Raw genomic sequence first — 16477 nt, forward strand, 5'->3', positions numbered from 1 at the left:
ATTTAACACTAATTAGAATGACAATGATGTTAAATATTTGTTCTTTTGTTTTACATTGGTTTAGACATTTAAAATACATAACCTAGTTTTAATTTTTTCTTTAATATTTAATCGTGTAATTCATACTTATTATAATTATTTTAGCATGATTTAGTACTTTTATATTATGATCATTTCTAATTTTCATTATGACTTATTAATTTGCAATATTTATTTTATACTAGTTCATTAGTATTTTTGGTTGAATACTCAAGTGTCATTACTCATCTCATATTTTGTGTTATTTTTGTAAGAAGACTTCAAAAAAAATCCGAGGTTTAATAGTTTGGTTTGATTTATAAATTAAAAAATTCGACACAAATAGTTTGGTTTGATATTTGAAAAATCTGAACCAACCTGAAAAAACCACAAGTTGAAAAATCCAAAACAAACCTGGATTTTATTAGTTTGGTTTAATTTATAAAATTAAAAATTCGACTACAATAATTTAATTTAATATTTGAAAAATTAAAACCTATTCAATCATGTTCACCCCTACCCGATTTATAGAAGAATCTGGAGAATATGACCTTCTTGCATTCTTCTTTTTTGGATAAATTGTTATTAATAAATATAGAGATACTTAAAAGAAAGTACAAGAAATTCCCTTCATTAATTAACTACATAAAAAGACATTCAATCTAGATAGACTACTAATCAAATATCGATTACTTATTCTATATCTACCATATTGATCATGTTCATCCCTAATTAGAATTTATTAAATATTTAATGAAGACAAAAATATTTATACTAGACAAACTTTACAAAAAAAAAAAAAATCAACACTGGTCAGAAATATATTTAAGAAAGTATTTAACAACTTGCATTCATAAGGCCATTATCGACATTATTTTGCTCCACAAAATCAGCCAATTTTCTGGCTCCTGCAAGGAAAATGAGAAATGATATATGTGAGTGCCTGCCCACTAATTGGCATTACATGGTTGAATAAATATTTGAGATTTTCTTTTCGTGCTAATAAAATTAAAAAATCATTATTAAAAGTTGATATGTGTTTGTCACAACTTGTATTGGTTTGCACTTCAGCCCAATGATTATTCATTTCTAATATCATTTCTCTCATTAATTTAGTAAAATATATCTTTTTAAAAGGAGTAATTATGTAGGTCTTCTTTTCTGTTATTCAAATTTATTATTTATTTTTATGAAATACTACCACGTAGAAACACGTTGTCATTGTATAACAAAGAATATACAATTAAAAAGAGTTATTAATCAATCAATACATTAATTATTTCTTTTTAAATGGTTTATCCCTTACATTTGTTTAAAAGACTAAACATGTTTGCATATAGGATCTGTTTAATCCGAAAAACCTCTAGGATATGCACTAGAGCCGTCAATATGGGCTAAGCCCGTTGAGCAGGCCTGGCCTAATCCGGAATTCAATAGGACTGGATTAATAATTTTGGAGCCCGTTTAAGAAAAGAATTTTTAGCCCGGCTTGAATAAGCCTGTCGACTTGTAGGGTTTGAGAAATATAAGTGGGTCAGCCCGTGGGCTAATAAAAATTAATTAAAAGTATAATATAATATTAAAAATTTAAAATTAAAGAGAGTCCAAACAAAAAAAATTAGATTAATTTTTCTATTTAGATATTTATACTTTTACTTGAAAAAAAACTTAATAAATATTATAATTTATTTGTGAATTTGATGAACAAGCAGTAACACTAACATCATGTAATATTATAATTTATAATTTAATTCAATAATTGTAAAAAAAATTATTTAAGAAAACATGGGCTGGCCCGGCAAGCCTGTAGCCCACGTACTTGTGGGTTGGACCGACCATTTTCTGGCTCACATAAAAAATGGGCTAGTTCGATCTGACCCGTAATATGTCAAAGCTTGTATGGGTTAGCCCGGATGGGGTGAGTTAGCCCATATTGACAGCTCTAATATGCATATTAAAGTAATATGCATTATATTCAACAACAATATATAGTACTAATTAATTATGAATTGCTTGTACATTTCCTGGGATGAATTCTGGTTGGATGATAAATTTTTTTAATAAGTTAATTGGTTAGTTATCTGAACTTTCATTTTGTTAACGGGTGTTTAAAACCTCACATTATAGATTGAGTTATCTAATCATATGCTTTAAATGTTTCTTCTGAGTTATTAATTGCAAGTTAATAATACATTATATATAGAAGTTTTTTAGCTTCTGATCATAACATCTATACAATGATTAAAACAAAAAGAGGATGATGAAAAACTACGATTTCTCTGCATTCTAGGCTTGATAATCCCCTAAAAATTGTGTTTATGATGTAAATATAGGATTCCTAAAATTTCTAAGACGAAAAAAATACCCTCATTTAAATAGAGCACAACTTTTGACAACTGGTGATTTATGGCTTCTACTGAAACTTCAAAGTGCAATAAAATATGATAGTTGAATGTCAACCTTAAGATTCTTATTGACTTCACATCATCAACGTTTAGCATTTTAATATTCATGTTTTTATAATTTAATATGGAGTATAACAAATGTGCAGCATAGTACTTGTTATTTATGTACAAACTAAATAAGATAATTAGATATACTCGTTTGATGTTAATGATGATTGCCCACTAAGTATCCACTTCTTTCTGCTTGAGCTAAGGCACGAGCCTACTAATTAATATTCATAAGTTTATCCTCATAATTTCCAATTTGATTCTCTCAGCCTAATCTAATCACGGACCATTATTATGCGTATAATTGACAACTTGTCATTTAAAAAAAGAAAAATGCACAAGTATCCCTAGACTATGACCAAAATCTCAGACACATATGTTAACTATACTAAGGTCCTATTATCCCCTAAACTTATTTTATTTGTAATTTTATACACCTTTTGTCTTACGTGGCATAATTCGTGACTCTACGCAATTGAGGTGCGTAGGAGATATTTGGATGCCACGTAAGTCAAAAAGGTGCATAAAATTACAAAATAAATAAGTTCAGGGGGTAATAAGACTTTAGAATAGTCTCTGAAATTTCGATTATAATCTAGGGGGCTACTTGTGCATTTTCCCTTTAAAAAAAATTAACTTAATTTTTTATTTTTTGCACAGCCAAAAAAAAAAATGTTATTGCACATAATAAGTCCAAGTTTTATGGCCATACAAATATTAGGTTTAATAATATAAATTTTAAAAATCTTTTTTAAACTTGATGCAAATTAATCAAAATTTGCCAATAGATGTGAGGGAGTAATTAATTAACCATTAGCTATAAGAGTTGTAATTTGATAGTTGATTTGGAGGTGAGTTAGGAATGTATTAAATTTTGTAAAAGTTATATTATATTTGGTAATTAGTTAAGAGATAAATTATTCATGTCTAAAATTAAAGATAAAGATTCAAATATATCATTAAACTTTGAGAAAAAGACTCGTTTATATTATCCGTTGAATTTGACTCATTTATGCCACTTTACTTGAGAAAAAATTTATCCATGTCATTACTTTTAATTTCTGATTTTGCAATACCATTTTGTTTACCTTATTGAGACCCCAAAGTCCAAACAACTTTTAAACATTTTTCAATTGGACCTCAAGAACATACAAAGAATATTAAGAACTCTCAAATCACCTTAAATTTCAAGAGTAACTTTCTTCCGAGTTAGATATCAAAACTCAATATCTTTTGATCTTGAATTCAAACTAACTCAACTATACTTGTTTGAAATTTCCTCAAAGTTTCAAATTTCGACATTATTTAATGGTAGGATTTTCTCCACAACTTCAAATTACTTGAAATTTTGAACATAGATTTAAAAAAACTCTAGGAACAAAGATCTATGTCAAAAACAACAATAAAAACAAGAATCAAACAACGTTTCGACTTTTTGGGATTGATTTCCATTTTTTTAAAAATATTTTTCCTTACCCATGTTTTTTTTTTAAACTCCACAAATTATTTTTAGAATTCTAATTTTTTTAAAAAATAATACTAATTAATAACGTGGCCGAATTATAATTGACCACGTATAAGAAAATTATAATCGGAGTAGAAAATTTTGAAGTTCTTGGTGGTTTTTTTAAAAAAAGAAGTAAAAAGAGTACATTTAGTCCAAAACTCCTATTTAAAAGTGTTTAGAGTTGTTTGGGGTCTTAGAGCCTGTTTGGTTCAGCTTAAAAGCTTGTCAAACTGACTTAAAAGCTGGTTTTTGACTTATTTAGCTGTTTGACAATACTCAAAATAACTTATTTTAAGTTTAAAAAAAATTATTTTAAGCCAAAAGTTAAAAGCTGGGGTAGGGGTGCTTTTTTTTTTTTTAGCTTATAAGCTGTTTTAAGTTGACCACGTTTTTATCTTTTTGCCTAATATTTTTATACGATCTCCAAATTACCCACATAACCCTAACATCTCTTTCTTTCATTTTTCCCTTTTCACGTTCGGCATAGCAACTTCAGCACTTTTATCCAAACGCATAACTGCTTATTTTAAAAATTCAGCACTTTAAAAAGTACTTTTTTAAAGCTGCTTTTATTAAGCCCATCTAAACGGGCCCTTATTGAGGTAAAAATAGTTTAACAAAATTAGAGTTAAAAATAATAACAGAGATGAATCTTTTCTTTAACGATAAGACATAGATGAGTCAAACTTTAACGGAATACATAGAGTCTTTTTTTCTCAAAGTTAAGTGACATATTTAAGTTTTTTTCTCTTAAATTAAATATTTGGATTGGGTTGGGTTTGGAGTTAACAAAACAACATAACTAATATATGTATATTATTTAAAAAAGGATTGAAGGTGTACCAAATGGGTGGTAATGGTTAATTGTGTATATAAGTTGCAACACTTAGTTACTAAAATGAAAATTAAATTAATGAAAGTATAGACAAGGGTTCAACATCACGAATTGTATCGATGTCGAAAAAGATAATAAAGCCCTCTTCTCCTACTCCTCCTTCACATAAACGTCACAATCTATCATTGCTTGATTGTTATGCTAATAATGAGTATGTTCCAATAGTTTTTTTCTACCCAAAACCAACAGTACCTGCTAATAATATATCCCAAATTCTTCAACAATCCTTCTCAAAAGCATTTGTTATTCAATCTGTGTTATCAAAAGCAGAAATTTCTGATTGTAATAAATTGTTCAAAAACACGAAGTAACTGAAATTTATAGAACCAGTAAGCAAGATGAACAGAATTATTTTTGTTTCACAAAATACTTAAATCTGTAAAAACATACAAGAATCTGAAATAATCTTTTAGTTTGGAAGAAAATCAAGTCCACTGAACTCACAGTATCCCCTTAAGGAAATTATTCCCCTCTAGTATCCGAGGTTTGATTTGGAATATAACCTCCCAAGGTAAAATGATCTTAATCAGTAGAGTGTAGATACCAAAAACTCTACTGTCAGCGAATCAATCCAAAGCAGGAAAGTACACGAAAAATGTGTTTAAAGAAGAAGGAAGATCAGAAAATTCGTTCAAAAATATTCTGAAGACTGAGTGGTATTTATAGGCAAGAAGAATATGTTTTGAAAGGTTGCAACCCTTTCAGAATTGACACAACTATTAATGAAAGTTTGCAACCTTTCAAATGGTATTGACTGTTCCTGAAAGTTGCAACCTTTCGGAACAGTCATGGCGGGAAATTTAAATAAAACGGAAAATAAAACGGGTCACGCGCGGATCCGAGTCGGGTTGGGTTAACTAAAAGTTGAAAACATTTCGGTTAACTAAAAACTTCTGTTATCAACTAATTAATTGAAAATATTTTTGGCCATTTAATTAATTAAATAAATAATTAAAACAAACTTTGTCCAAAAAATAAATAATTGAAGCCGAAGCGAGCGACGACGGCGCAAGGGGGGTCCTTCTTTTCAACCCTTTTAATAATTAATAGGAGTGTTTATGTATTTAAATTCTCCTATTTTCCTTTCCATCACCGATGAGGGACAAATGCCTTTTCATTAAAGCATAAGAGGACTTTTCAAGTTCCCAACTCTTCAAGTTCTCAACTTTTCAAATTCCTCTCCTTCCCTCTATTTCCCATCAATTCTTGCTACATACCCAACAACATTGACATATTACTATCCCTTTGCTGGGGTTTTAAAAGACAATACCTATGTTGATTGCAATGATAGGGGAGCTGAGTTCTTGAATGTTTGTGTCGATTGTCGTATGTCTGACGTTATCAATTCATGTGATAATGATAGGAGTGGTAACAATTGTGTATTTCCACAAGGATTGTTTTTTGGAAATAGTAGTGATTCTTTTGATGGTAGATTAGCAATGACTCAACTTACTCATTTCGATTGTGGTGGAATAGCAGTCAGCTTTTGCTTCTCTCACAAGATTGTCGATGGATATAGTGCTGGCAAATTTATGAGTGGCTGGGCTGCTATTGCTAAAGACCCGAATCATGCAATACCATTTCCTCAATTCGATGGAGCATCCTTTTTCCCACCTATTCATAATGTTAGCACATCAGAGGTGAACAACTTACCACAGGAAGGACTAGTACAACAACGTTTCATGACTAGAAGGTATTCATTAAATTTAAATTGTATGCCAAATTAAATATGTTATAGCTATATTTGTATCTGATTGCTGCTCATAAAATTGATAAAACAAACAGGTATCTTTTCTTTGCTTCAAAATTGAATACTCTCAAGGCAAAAATTGTTGATTCAGGATCAGGAATGTCACGCCCCGAGCTACCCCCGAGACACGGACACGGAACCTAGGACCACAAGTGATCCCAAGCTAACCCTGTTGGCATGATCATGAGCATACTAAATACAATAAACTGTTGCGGAAGCTAAATCATACTTAAAATGAAAAGATGGGGAATACCCATATTCTATAACTGAGATATTTGAAAATAATGAGTTTAATACAAAAGAAATATTAACTCAATACTAAGCTGAATCTAACTATGTCTGAAAATAGCCTCTAAACTAGACTAGAAATACTGGGACAAGCCCCAGCTAAATCTAGCAAAAACTGAAACTAAATGACTAAAGACTGAAATGAAACTCATGACTGTTGTCCTCGGAGAATGATGACTCACCATTGTATCTGCTGAACTGGAGATCGGGAAATCGATCTATGCGTGGTCTGGATACTGAGAACCTGAACCTACATCACGAGAAGATGTAGCGCACGTATGCGTCAGTACTTGAAAGGTACTGAGCATGAAGAATAGAGTAAAGCTGAAATAAAACATAACTGAACAAGCACAAAAATAAGTATAATAATCTGAACGTGATGTGCTAATTTCTGAGCTAACTAGATGCAATGACCAATTTATAATATGCTGAAACTGAATATTAAATATACTGATAAATGGTCAATGCAGAGAGTCTGACTGAACTGTGGGAGCTACTAATAACCGATAATAAAACCACATGAGCTAAATGTGGAGTCCGATGTATACGCCCCATCGAGAGGACCCAATATACCCTGCCAGAGGTATAAAGGCATGTTGGCGTGACCACTAAACTGATTTCCCACAGAGAGGACTTACAACCTACTTGGCTAGTAGTTCTGGGACTATTGGGTATGCTAAACCCTAGTCCAACTCGGTATTATGCTACTCCCAATGAATTTTGTAAGTTAACTGATTATATCTGATTTCTGTAATTACTAGATAGCTCGAAACTGAACATGCAAACTGAGAATGCAACAATTAATCTGGTAATTATGCATTTATAACTGAGGCATGTATATTTGAAGTGTCTGAAATATATGACCTAGCATGTGTAATTCAAGAACTAAAGAAATACAATGCTAGGGTTCTGAAATTTATGCGATAATCTGAGTAATAACATGATAATCTTATTTGAAACATATATTTAATAAATTCATGAAGTTATATCAAAGTTCTAGAAACCCTAGGTTTAATTATGATACGAGAATCAAGAACTGACTGAAAACTAGGGACCTAATGGGTGAAAGGAACCCACTAGTGAAATCCCACATACCTGGCGATGAAATCCACGGAAAAATACTTAAGTTTCGGGGCTGGAACTGCTGGAACTTGTGGCGTTCTTGAACTAGGGTTCTTGAGCTTTTTTCTCCTCTCTTGCTTTTAATTTTCTAAGTTTTGATTTAATGATTTGACTTGAATATGTTTTAATTATGTTTCTAGGCTTAAACTGACTAAAATCTGATGATTTAGGGTCAAAACGACGTAAATTAGGGTTTAAACGGAGTGGGAAAGGTCAAAAAGACCCCTGGGAAGGTTGCTGTCGGGCCTCACGACGGCTAGGACTGACAGTCCGTCGTGCGCCCGACGCCCCGTCGTTGGGTCCATTGTGAGGGCCTGTTCGAGAGGCCTTTACTAAAATGGGCATAACTTTTTATTCGGAGGTCTGATTTTAGCAAGGTCGGTGGATATGGAAAGATAATTCAATTTTCTATCTGTGGTTAACTCATGGCAGACCTAATTAATTTTGTGCTAAGAGTTATGATCATTTTAAGTTGACCCAACTGCATTTCCCTTTAACTGGCTGCAGATTTTCCACCTACGGTCAGACCTATGGATCGTAGGTCCACTTACGAACCATGCTGGTTATCTATAGCTCTTGTCAGAGAGTGGTTGAAGGGAGTCTTGATCGACGGTCACGGACTACGGACCGTTGTTTGACCTACGAACCGTAAGTCCGTCCGTCGTCCAAGACTTAACCAATTTTTCTAGGCTGAAATTTTAAGGAGTTTCTGATCCCATCGACGGTTGTGCAGGGCGGACCGTGGTTCAGGCTACGGTCCGTCGATACCACCGTTGGTAGCACCTGCAGATTTTTCTGAAAAAAACTAATTTTTGGTCTATTTTGGCTACGGGGTGTTACAAGGAATAGTACGAAATCCTAGCAGGGTTTAAAGTGTATCTGCACTTCTTTACAAATCTGCAGCTGCAAAGATGAATAATACATCATTTCGACCATCAACATTCACACTATTTGCAAACATGCGTCCACCATTACCTCTTAACACTATTGGAAATGCTCCCGATTATATTTCCATATCAATTGAAGAGGAAGTAGATATGCAGCTACCAAGGATCGTTACTGAACTAAGGAAAGGGAAAGAAAAACTCCGGAACAGATTCAATACTGTTAATCCTAACAAATTGGTGTTTTAATCATTTGAATTAATGAAACAAATGCAACAAGTATTTAACAGAAAAGGTTTTGATATCTATAGATGTACCAGTTTATGCAATTTCTCCTTCTATGACATAGATTTTGGATGGGGTTCGCCACAAAGAGTTGGCTTTTTAATTCCTCCCTGCAATTTCTTTGGTCTGTTGGATAATCAAAACTGCGATGGAGGAGTGGAAGCGCTTGTGACGTTAGAAGAAAGTGAAATGATTGTCTTCCAATAAGACAAACAACTCCTTCAGTTTGCTCGCCCAATATGGTATTTTGGAGTCACAACAGTTTCAAAAGGGCAACAAAAATAAGTTTGGAACCGAAAGGATAACATTTAAACGGTAGGGTAGACGACGTCCAAATTAAGGTAGTAAGGTGCATGACGACTTACAAGTCGTAGGACTGGTGTGCCTTGTAAGGAACCTTACAATTATTCTGTCCTGCACCTTGATACCTTAATTTAAGTACCGTCTATCCTACCATTTAAATGTTAACTCTTTTGATTTCAAACTTATTTTTGTTGCCCTTGTAAATTTTTGGTCATTTTTTTTTTGCGTTTAGACTCCAGACTCTAGTATTTTGTTATTCTCTTGTTTTAATATGAACAAGTTGTGGGAGGAAAAGAGAAACAGGGCAGGTTTGTTGCAATGTAGAATTGATTGATGAACGAGTTTAGATTCTAAATTAAAAATCAGGCAAACACTCAATGCGAAATTGTCAAAATGCCTCTGAACCCAAATCAACTGTACAACCAACTCAAAAATCACTTTTCGGACCAAGAGAAACTGTCAAAATTTTATATCGAGATCGTTTACTAGAAATGCTGGTTTTCGTCAAACTTAATAACGTCAAAATCTTCAAAAGTAAAAAACTCACTCGACATCCGTTCGACCATTTTGAGAGGGGGTTCGAAAAATAAAAGTTTTAACATGCAAATGAACATTTAAAAATGGGACCATTGAATTTTTTTGGGTTTAAAGAACGTGAAAACAGAATTGAAACTAAAAAAATTGTCACAAGGAGTCGAACTGGTCATGTAAAGACATGAAAGCAGAATTGAAACTAAAAAAAAACGTTTACTAAAAAAACGTGAAAAACAGAACTGAAACTAAAAAAAAAACTATCACAAGGATTCATACTGGTGACATGAAAATTAATTTCATGGGGACTTGCTATTGCGCTATCAATTTCTCCTTATAATTAAAGGGGTTCAAAATATATACATATATATATATATATCTACATATATAATATATATCGTGTAATTTTTTATCGAGAGAATTCAGGTGAATACCCTGGAACCCACGTGGATCCGCCCCTAGTGCCACCCATCTCATCGAGTCACAAATACAATACAAAACTATGGAAAAGGATAAAACATAGAAATCACGTAGAAAATGAAAAATGATCATATGGATCGTCACATTTCAACACTCTTTTGAATCACAATTATCTTTAACTCATCGATCAAAGGTTGTAGACTAAATATCAATTAAACTGTAGATTAAGTATCAATCAAACTTTTTATATTACATGGACCAAGAATAATACTCCCTCCATTTAAAAAAAATGATTTCATTTCTTTTTTAGTCTATTTAAAAAAAATGACCTCTTTCTTTTTTTGGTAACATTTTAATTTAAGCTTTCCACGTGGCATGTTTAAGGCCACAATATCAACGGACAATTTTATACATTTGAGCTAACTTTTATTTAGGACCACAAGATATAAAAGTCTTCTTTATACTCTTAAACGCCATGTCAAGTCAAATTAGGTCATTCTTCGTGAAACGGAGGGAGTAGGGTGTAACACAAATCAATAATGGTGTGAATCCATCTATACACAGATCCATACGAACATTTCTTTGTTTACTGACAAAATCAAGATAAGTTCTATAAAAAAATGTTTCACCATTCTATGGATGACACATAATATTAGGTGTCCTTCTATTTCATAGATTTATCTCATATCAGGAGCGAAATTTTTCGATGAACACAACCTCTTTAATCTAAAAATAAGAGATAAATATTGTAATGACCCGGTCAATCATTTTGGGAAGTGTCATGAATTTGCCGTTTTGTCCCTCCCAATGTCGATCAGAATCTTCTTATGATTGAATTTGAAAAGTTAGTTTAGAACTTTAAGTTAAAATTTGAAAATTTGGTAAGTTTGTGAGTTTTAAAGGATAAGTTGTTAAGAAAGTGATTTTTTGGGTCTTTTAGAGTTTCGAGTGTCGGAATGAAATTCTGTCGATTTCATCTGCAACATCCCACCGCAGAAAAAGCTAAATTTAGAAAGAGCTAAATTGGAATTTTTCCTTATCCCAACAACTTTAAACGCTTTTAGTAATATTTTAGGGGTATGAACTAACTTGGGTCAGTTTTCACAATCCTAAATAGGCTTAGGGTTTCAGATTGAAGTTTAAGAGGAAAAGAGAAGAGGTTCAAGGCATTCGTCAAGATTCTTGAGATCTTTTGAGGAAATTTTGTCAAGGGTTTATCCCTAAGAGATATGTGAGTTCTCATAGTGTTGGGTTTGTTAACTCACATGCCAATCATGTGTTTTTATCCATAATATCATTCTGGAGGTTGCATGATTTGAGTTCTTGATGAGTTTTCATGAAGTTTTATTCTTAAATCCTTTATGATGAGTTCTTGAGATAAATGTTATGAGCTTGAGGGTTGTTTTTAAGTAGGTTATCGCATACTTATATCAGGTAACTGAATCTAAAGAAAATTTGCGGGAATTAATCAATTCTAGACGAATTAGGATCAGAAAACAAGAAGAAAAATTTGTCAAATTGACCTGGGGAAGGGCTGACGCGGTTCACCCTAGATGCGCCAGAAGGTAAGGCGCGGCGCACTAGCAGCGTGCCACAATTAAGTCTCTGAAGTTCAGGGGTTGGCGCTTTGTGCCTGCCCCCACCTTTTTCAGTCATTTGCTCCGTCTAAGTCATTTTAAAATGTATCTCTTCTCTTTTAGTGATTCTAACTACTCTAAACTACATCTAAACATCAAGAAATCCTTCATAACATGACTCATAACCCTTGAGTTCATAATTCAAATTTAAGGAAGAGTTAAGAGTAAAGTCTTGAGAGTTTTTTCTAATCATTTTGAAAAGTCGTTTACAATCTTTTAACACTTGTTTTAAGACTTGACTAGTTGAGTATGAAGATGGAAGAGTTGAGTTCATTTTCAAAATGAATATATGGGGACTAAGTATTCCCAAGCGTAAATGTTTTTACATTTAAAATGAGGGAAAACATCGGTTTCCAAATGAGCTCATGAGAAGTTTTGAGTACTATCTCTTTTAAGAGAAACCTTTTGAGTAGTCAAAGTTTGAGGATGAAGAAATGCTTTTAAACATATGAGCTGAGTTATATTATTGGTAGTAGTGCTGAGCACCGATATGTAGACGATTTCTAACAACTCAAAGTTCTCATAAATCATGTAGTCAACGTGGGTAGAAAGGGTAATACTATTTAGAATATTCCTTATTGCTTTTGAAGCATAGCTTAGTGATTCACTTAGTTGAGGATAACTTATACTCCGAAAAGGTATAGGAAAGTTCTGGTAGCGTGGGCGAAATGTTGTATCATTACATAGCTCATAGTGATGGTTGTCGGTTAGAGAATCTCCCAAATTGAAGGTGTTAAGTTGTTGGGAATTTGACTCCGTTAATGGGTCTTTCGAAGCTTTGGAGCCATAATATATTTGCAATTTTGAAGCTAAACAAACAAAAATAAAACTTATCTGGAAAGAAAAGATTCTTATTCCGCCTAATAATGGTGGTGTGTTGTACTTCTATCAACAATACTTTTGGTTGAAAAATGTTTAGCCATAAAAATAGATTAAGAAAAATTAAAAATCAATGAACTTTAATTGAAGAAAATCGTGTTAGAGAGAACGAGGAGAGAAAATTGGGTAATAAACATGCAGGGGAAAATTAGGAGAGAGAGTATGTGTTGATTTAGAGTGAAGTAGTATAAAATCTCATTTCTTAAGAAATTAGTTTTATATGTGAAAGGATTAGTTTGTCCGTCCTCTCAATGTTTCATGCTATTATGTGTTGTGGGAATAGTTAGAGTGGTCCCTGATGTGATTGGCCTGATTTTGATATATTTGAGTCTTTTGGGTTGAATTATATTGAAATGGTTGACTCTGGTCAACATTTTGTGCTCTAAGCGTCGAATTTTGATTCTATCAATTTCATTGAGTTCGAAATGTCGAGTTTGGTCTAGTAAGATTGTCAGTTAGAGTCTCTGAGATCTTAGACTGTGATTTTGATATTTCGGCAAAAAGTTGAATTTTTTTTTATCTAAATGGTTTTTTTTTTTTGGGGGGGGGGGGTGTAATACGCTCAAAACATTGCTTTTTTGAAATCCAAAAATTACATTGATATGTTTCATGATAAATTTACACTATTGGTTCGTTTTTATAGGTTTCAGGTGAGCTTCGATGGTCACAAAAATATTTTAAATGTTGTTGGTGCACCCTATTAACGATGAAAATATTGACTTGTAGCGATGAAAAATGGGTTTCAGTGACGAAATCACAGAGTTAAATATCTATATATTTGAACCCATTTCGTATTTTTGACATTTTAGGAGCTAGAATGGTTCATTTGGGGTGATTATTTATGCATTTTTGTTTTATAAGCATTGGGTACATATTTTTAGCTCTATTTTACTCTATTTGAATGATATATCTTTCATATTTCATGATTTTTCTCTACAAAGTGGAGATTCTAAACTTCAAAGTAGAGAAAATGAGAATTGTGATTTGAAGTTCGAATTGGAATGGATTTACTTTGATTTTCGGGATTTAATGTCCTTGTATTATGGGTAGACTAATTTTAACAGTTTTTTCAAAATTTCTCATTTTTAACCTCATTTCAAATGTGGGTTCTGGGGTTCCCCCCAAGTTAGGAAAAAAAAGAAGGATAATTTCTTGATTTGGAACTCGTTCCTTGCACGATTTAATGGGTTTTTCAACCGCAAATTTCTTTTTACTTGTAGAAAATGTTTTTCAAATAAAATTTTGATTTTATCCTTCCCTATTCTGAAGAGATTATTGGACTACATTAACACCAATTTATAACCTTACTATATGGGCATCGTTGGGACCCTTTTGATGAATCCTTTACATTCTTGATAGTTTGGGATCATTTTAGAGATTGTTTGGTAGAATAAAAACTTTGATAGAGTGGTTCGGGTGAATTTTAGTCTTCGAAGTAGGTTTGGCTTATCCTTCTTCTAGACTGGGTTAAGTAATCGATCATTCTTATGAACTAGACTATGGGATGAGATAGTAGAATGTTATTAAGATGTTGTAAATTGTATACTTTATTGTTTCACCCTTAAAGGGGGGGGGNGGGGGGAGCTTGTGTTGTGTTTGATGTTTAGCCCGTGTGGGGGCATCGTGTGATATCACTATTTGCTTTGAGAGCATGTGTCACCACCGGGGAGCACCCCCTAGAAGTAACACCGCGTACTTGACCTCTCGGAGGTCTTATACAAGTCCATAAACATTTTTCATCGCATTTTCATAGGAAATTTAGCGAAAAATTTAAGACTTTTCATAGCACATAATATGCTAAAACGTCACTCACATATATATATAGATATATACATATATAGATATATATATATATATANAGGTAGGTTCACTAATGTTCTCATGAGATAGAGACTACCATGCAATGTGCATACATGAGTTTCTTATAAACCTTCTAGTTCCGTAACTATATTTTCTGTCGAGGGAGCACCACCTAGAAGTAACATGGCGTACTTGACCTCTCGGAGGTCTTATACAATCTCATAGTCATCATTCATCGCATTGTCAAAGGAAATTCAGCAAAAAATTAAAAACTATTCACAACACATCATATGATAGAACATCATTTCATATATATATATATATATATATATATATATATATCATAAGTACATAGTTAGACTTTAAGTCTCTTGCCATCTTAGACTCAATATAATAGAGTAGAATAGGGACACGACCCTTAACAACATAAAATAATATCTAATCTATTATATAAAACTTAAATAACAACTTTGACATAGGAAATCCTCGAATCTTAAGGACCCATTTTTGGTGCTTGAGAAACATCTATCAAGCTCTTCACTTTAGGAGACATCCTCTAGCCATCATCACATACACTTTGCTTAAAAAGATGAAGAAGAATAGTATTAGTGCAAGAATTCACTAAGTATGGCAACCATGCAAAAATATGCATTTAAAGAGGACATTTTATTAGAAACCATGCACCATGTCTTTTAGTAAAACTTCATAAACATTACTACAATAAGCATCATATAGCTCACATACTTCATATAGACATGTACAATAGTCATAACATCACACAAAGTCACAAATCACATTTAAGGCACATTAATCATGTTCATAACATTTCCTTTCTTTTTCCTTAACTCTCTTACCCCAAAGTAACCCTCAAGTAACACTTGGTGCAATGCATGAATAGTGTCACATTCCACTATCCACACTCAAGCATCACCTTAAGGTCCCAAAGGTGAACATTCATACAAATCTTCTTTAATTCAAATATATATTCATTGAGACATAACATATCATACAATACCTACTTCACATATGAACCAACATACTTCAAACATCATCATATAAGACTCCTTCATTTACAACAACTTTAGTCATATCTCATTTAATTCATGTCAGTGGCAAACCACCCTCACAACCCTTCACAAGTCTACTTGTGCAATGTACACATGGAGTCCCATACCCCCACATATACTAAGTAACTTATTTAGAAGTCACAAGTGTAATTCACATGCATAATCATAATTCATGCCTTGACATAAGCTAAAACAACATTATCATGCATTCATACTAATCATACATACACATAAGTCTTGATTTTATAAGAGGCTCTAATCCTATCCTTTCTTGAAGTCCACTAGTGCAATGTATGGGTAGAGTCCATAGTCCTACCTATACTAAGTAAACTTCTCAAGAAGTTATTATTAGAATACATATTCTTATATTAATTCTTTCTTAACTTTCGGGAGACATAGCCATAACTGACATAGACCATGTGAGCTACATGGAATCTGGTGTTCTACTCCCACACCAAAAAGAGAGGGTACTACTTGCCAAGGTAAGACATTACCTTCATACATAATAGCTATTCTAGTGGATCCACTGAACTAAAACATACGGGGGCACGTAGTTATGAAACACGGAGATTGCTACTATAAACCTTGACTTATTAGACGTGGAGTTTTGCATCTCATGAGACATCATCTATGTTGGG

General features: G+C 32.8%; 1 protein-coding gene across 1 annotated transcript; it reads left to right on the plus strand.

Annotated features, from left to right (window-relative positions):
• The first annotated feature begins 6201 nt into the window (after positions 1-6201).
• Positions 6202-9166, plus strand: LOC107025203 (acylsugar acyltransferase 3-like). Its single transcript, XM_015226014.1, has 2 exons — positions 6202-6550; positions 8937-9166. The coding sequence occupies exons 1-2, from the start codon at positions 6202-6204 to the stop codon at positions 9164-9166; spliced, it is 579 nt and encodes a 192-aa protein (XP_015081500.1).
• The last annotated feature ends 7311 nt before the right edge of the window (positions 9167-16477 follow it).

The sequence above is a fragment of the Solanum pennellii genome, chromosome 7 (assembly GCF_001406875.1).
Source record: "Solanum pennellii chromosome 7, SPENNV200".
In the NCBI taxonomy this organism is placed as follows: Eukaryota; Viridiplantae; Streptophyta; class Magnoliopsida; order Solanales; family Solanaceae; genus Solanum; species Solanum pennellii.

Coding starts and splice junctions, on each gene's coding strand:
- LOC107025203 (XM_015226014.1), top strand. CDS start 6,202: ATGTCTGACGTTATCAATTCATGTGATAATGATAGGAGTGGTAACAAT. Junction 6,551..8,936: donor GGAAGGACTAGTACAACAAC/GTTTCATGACTA, acceptor ACAAATCTGCAG/CTGCAAAGATGAATAATACA.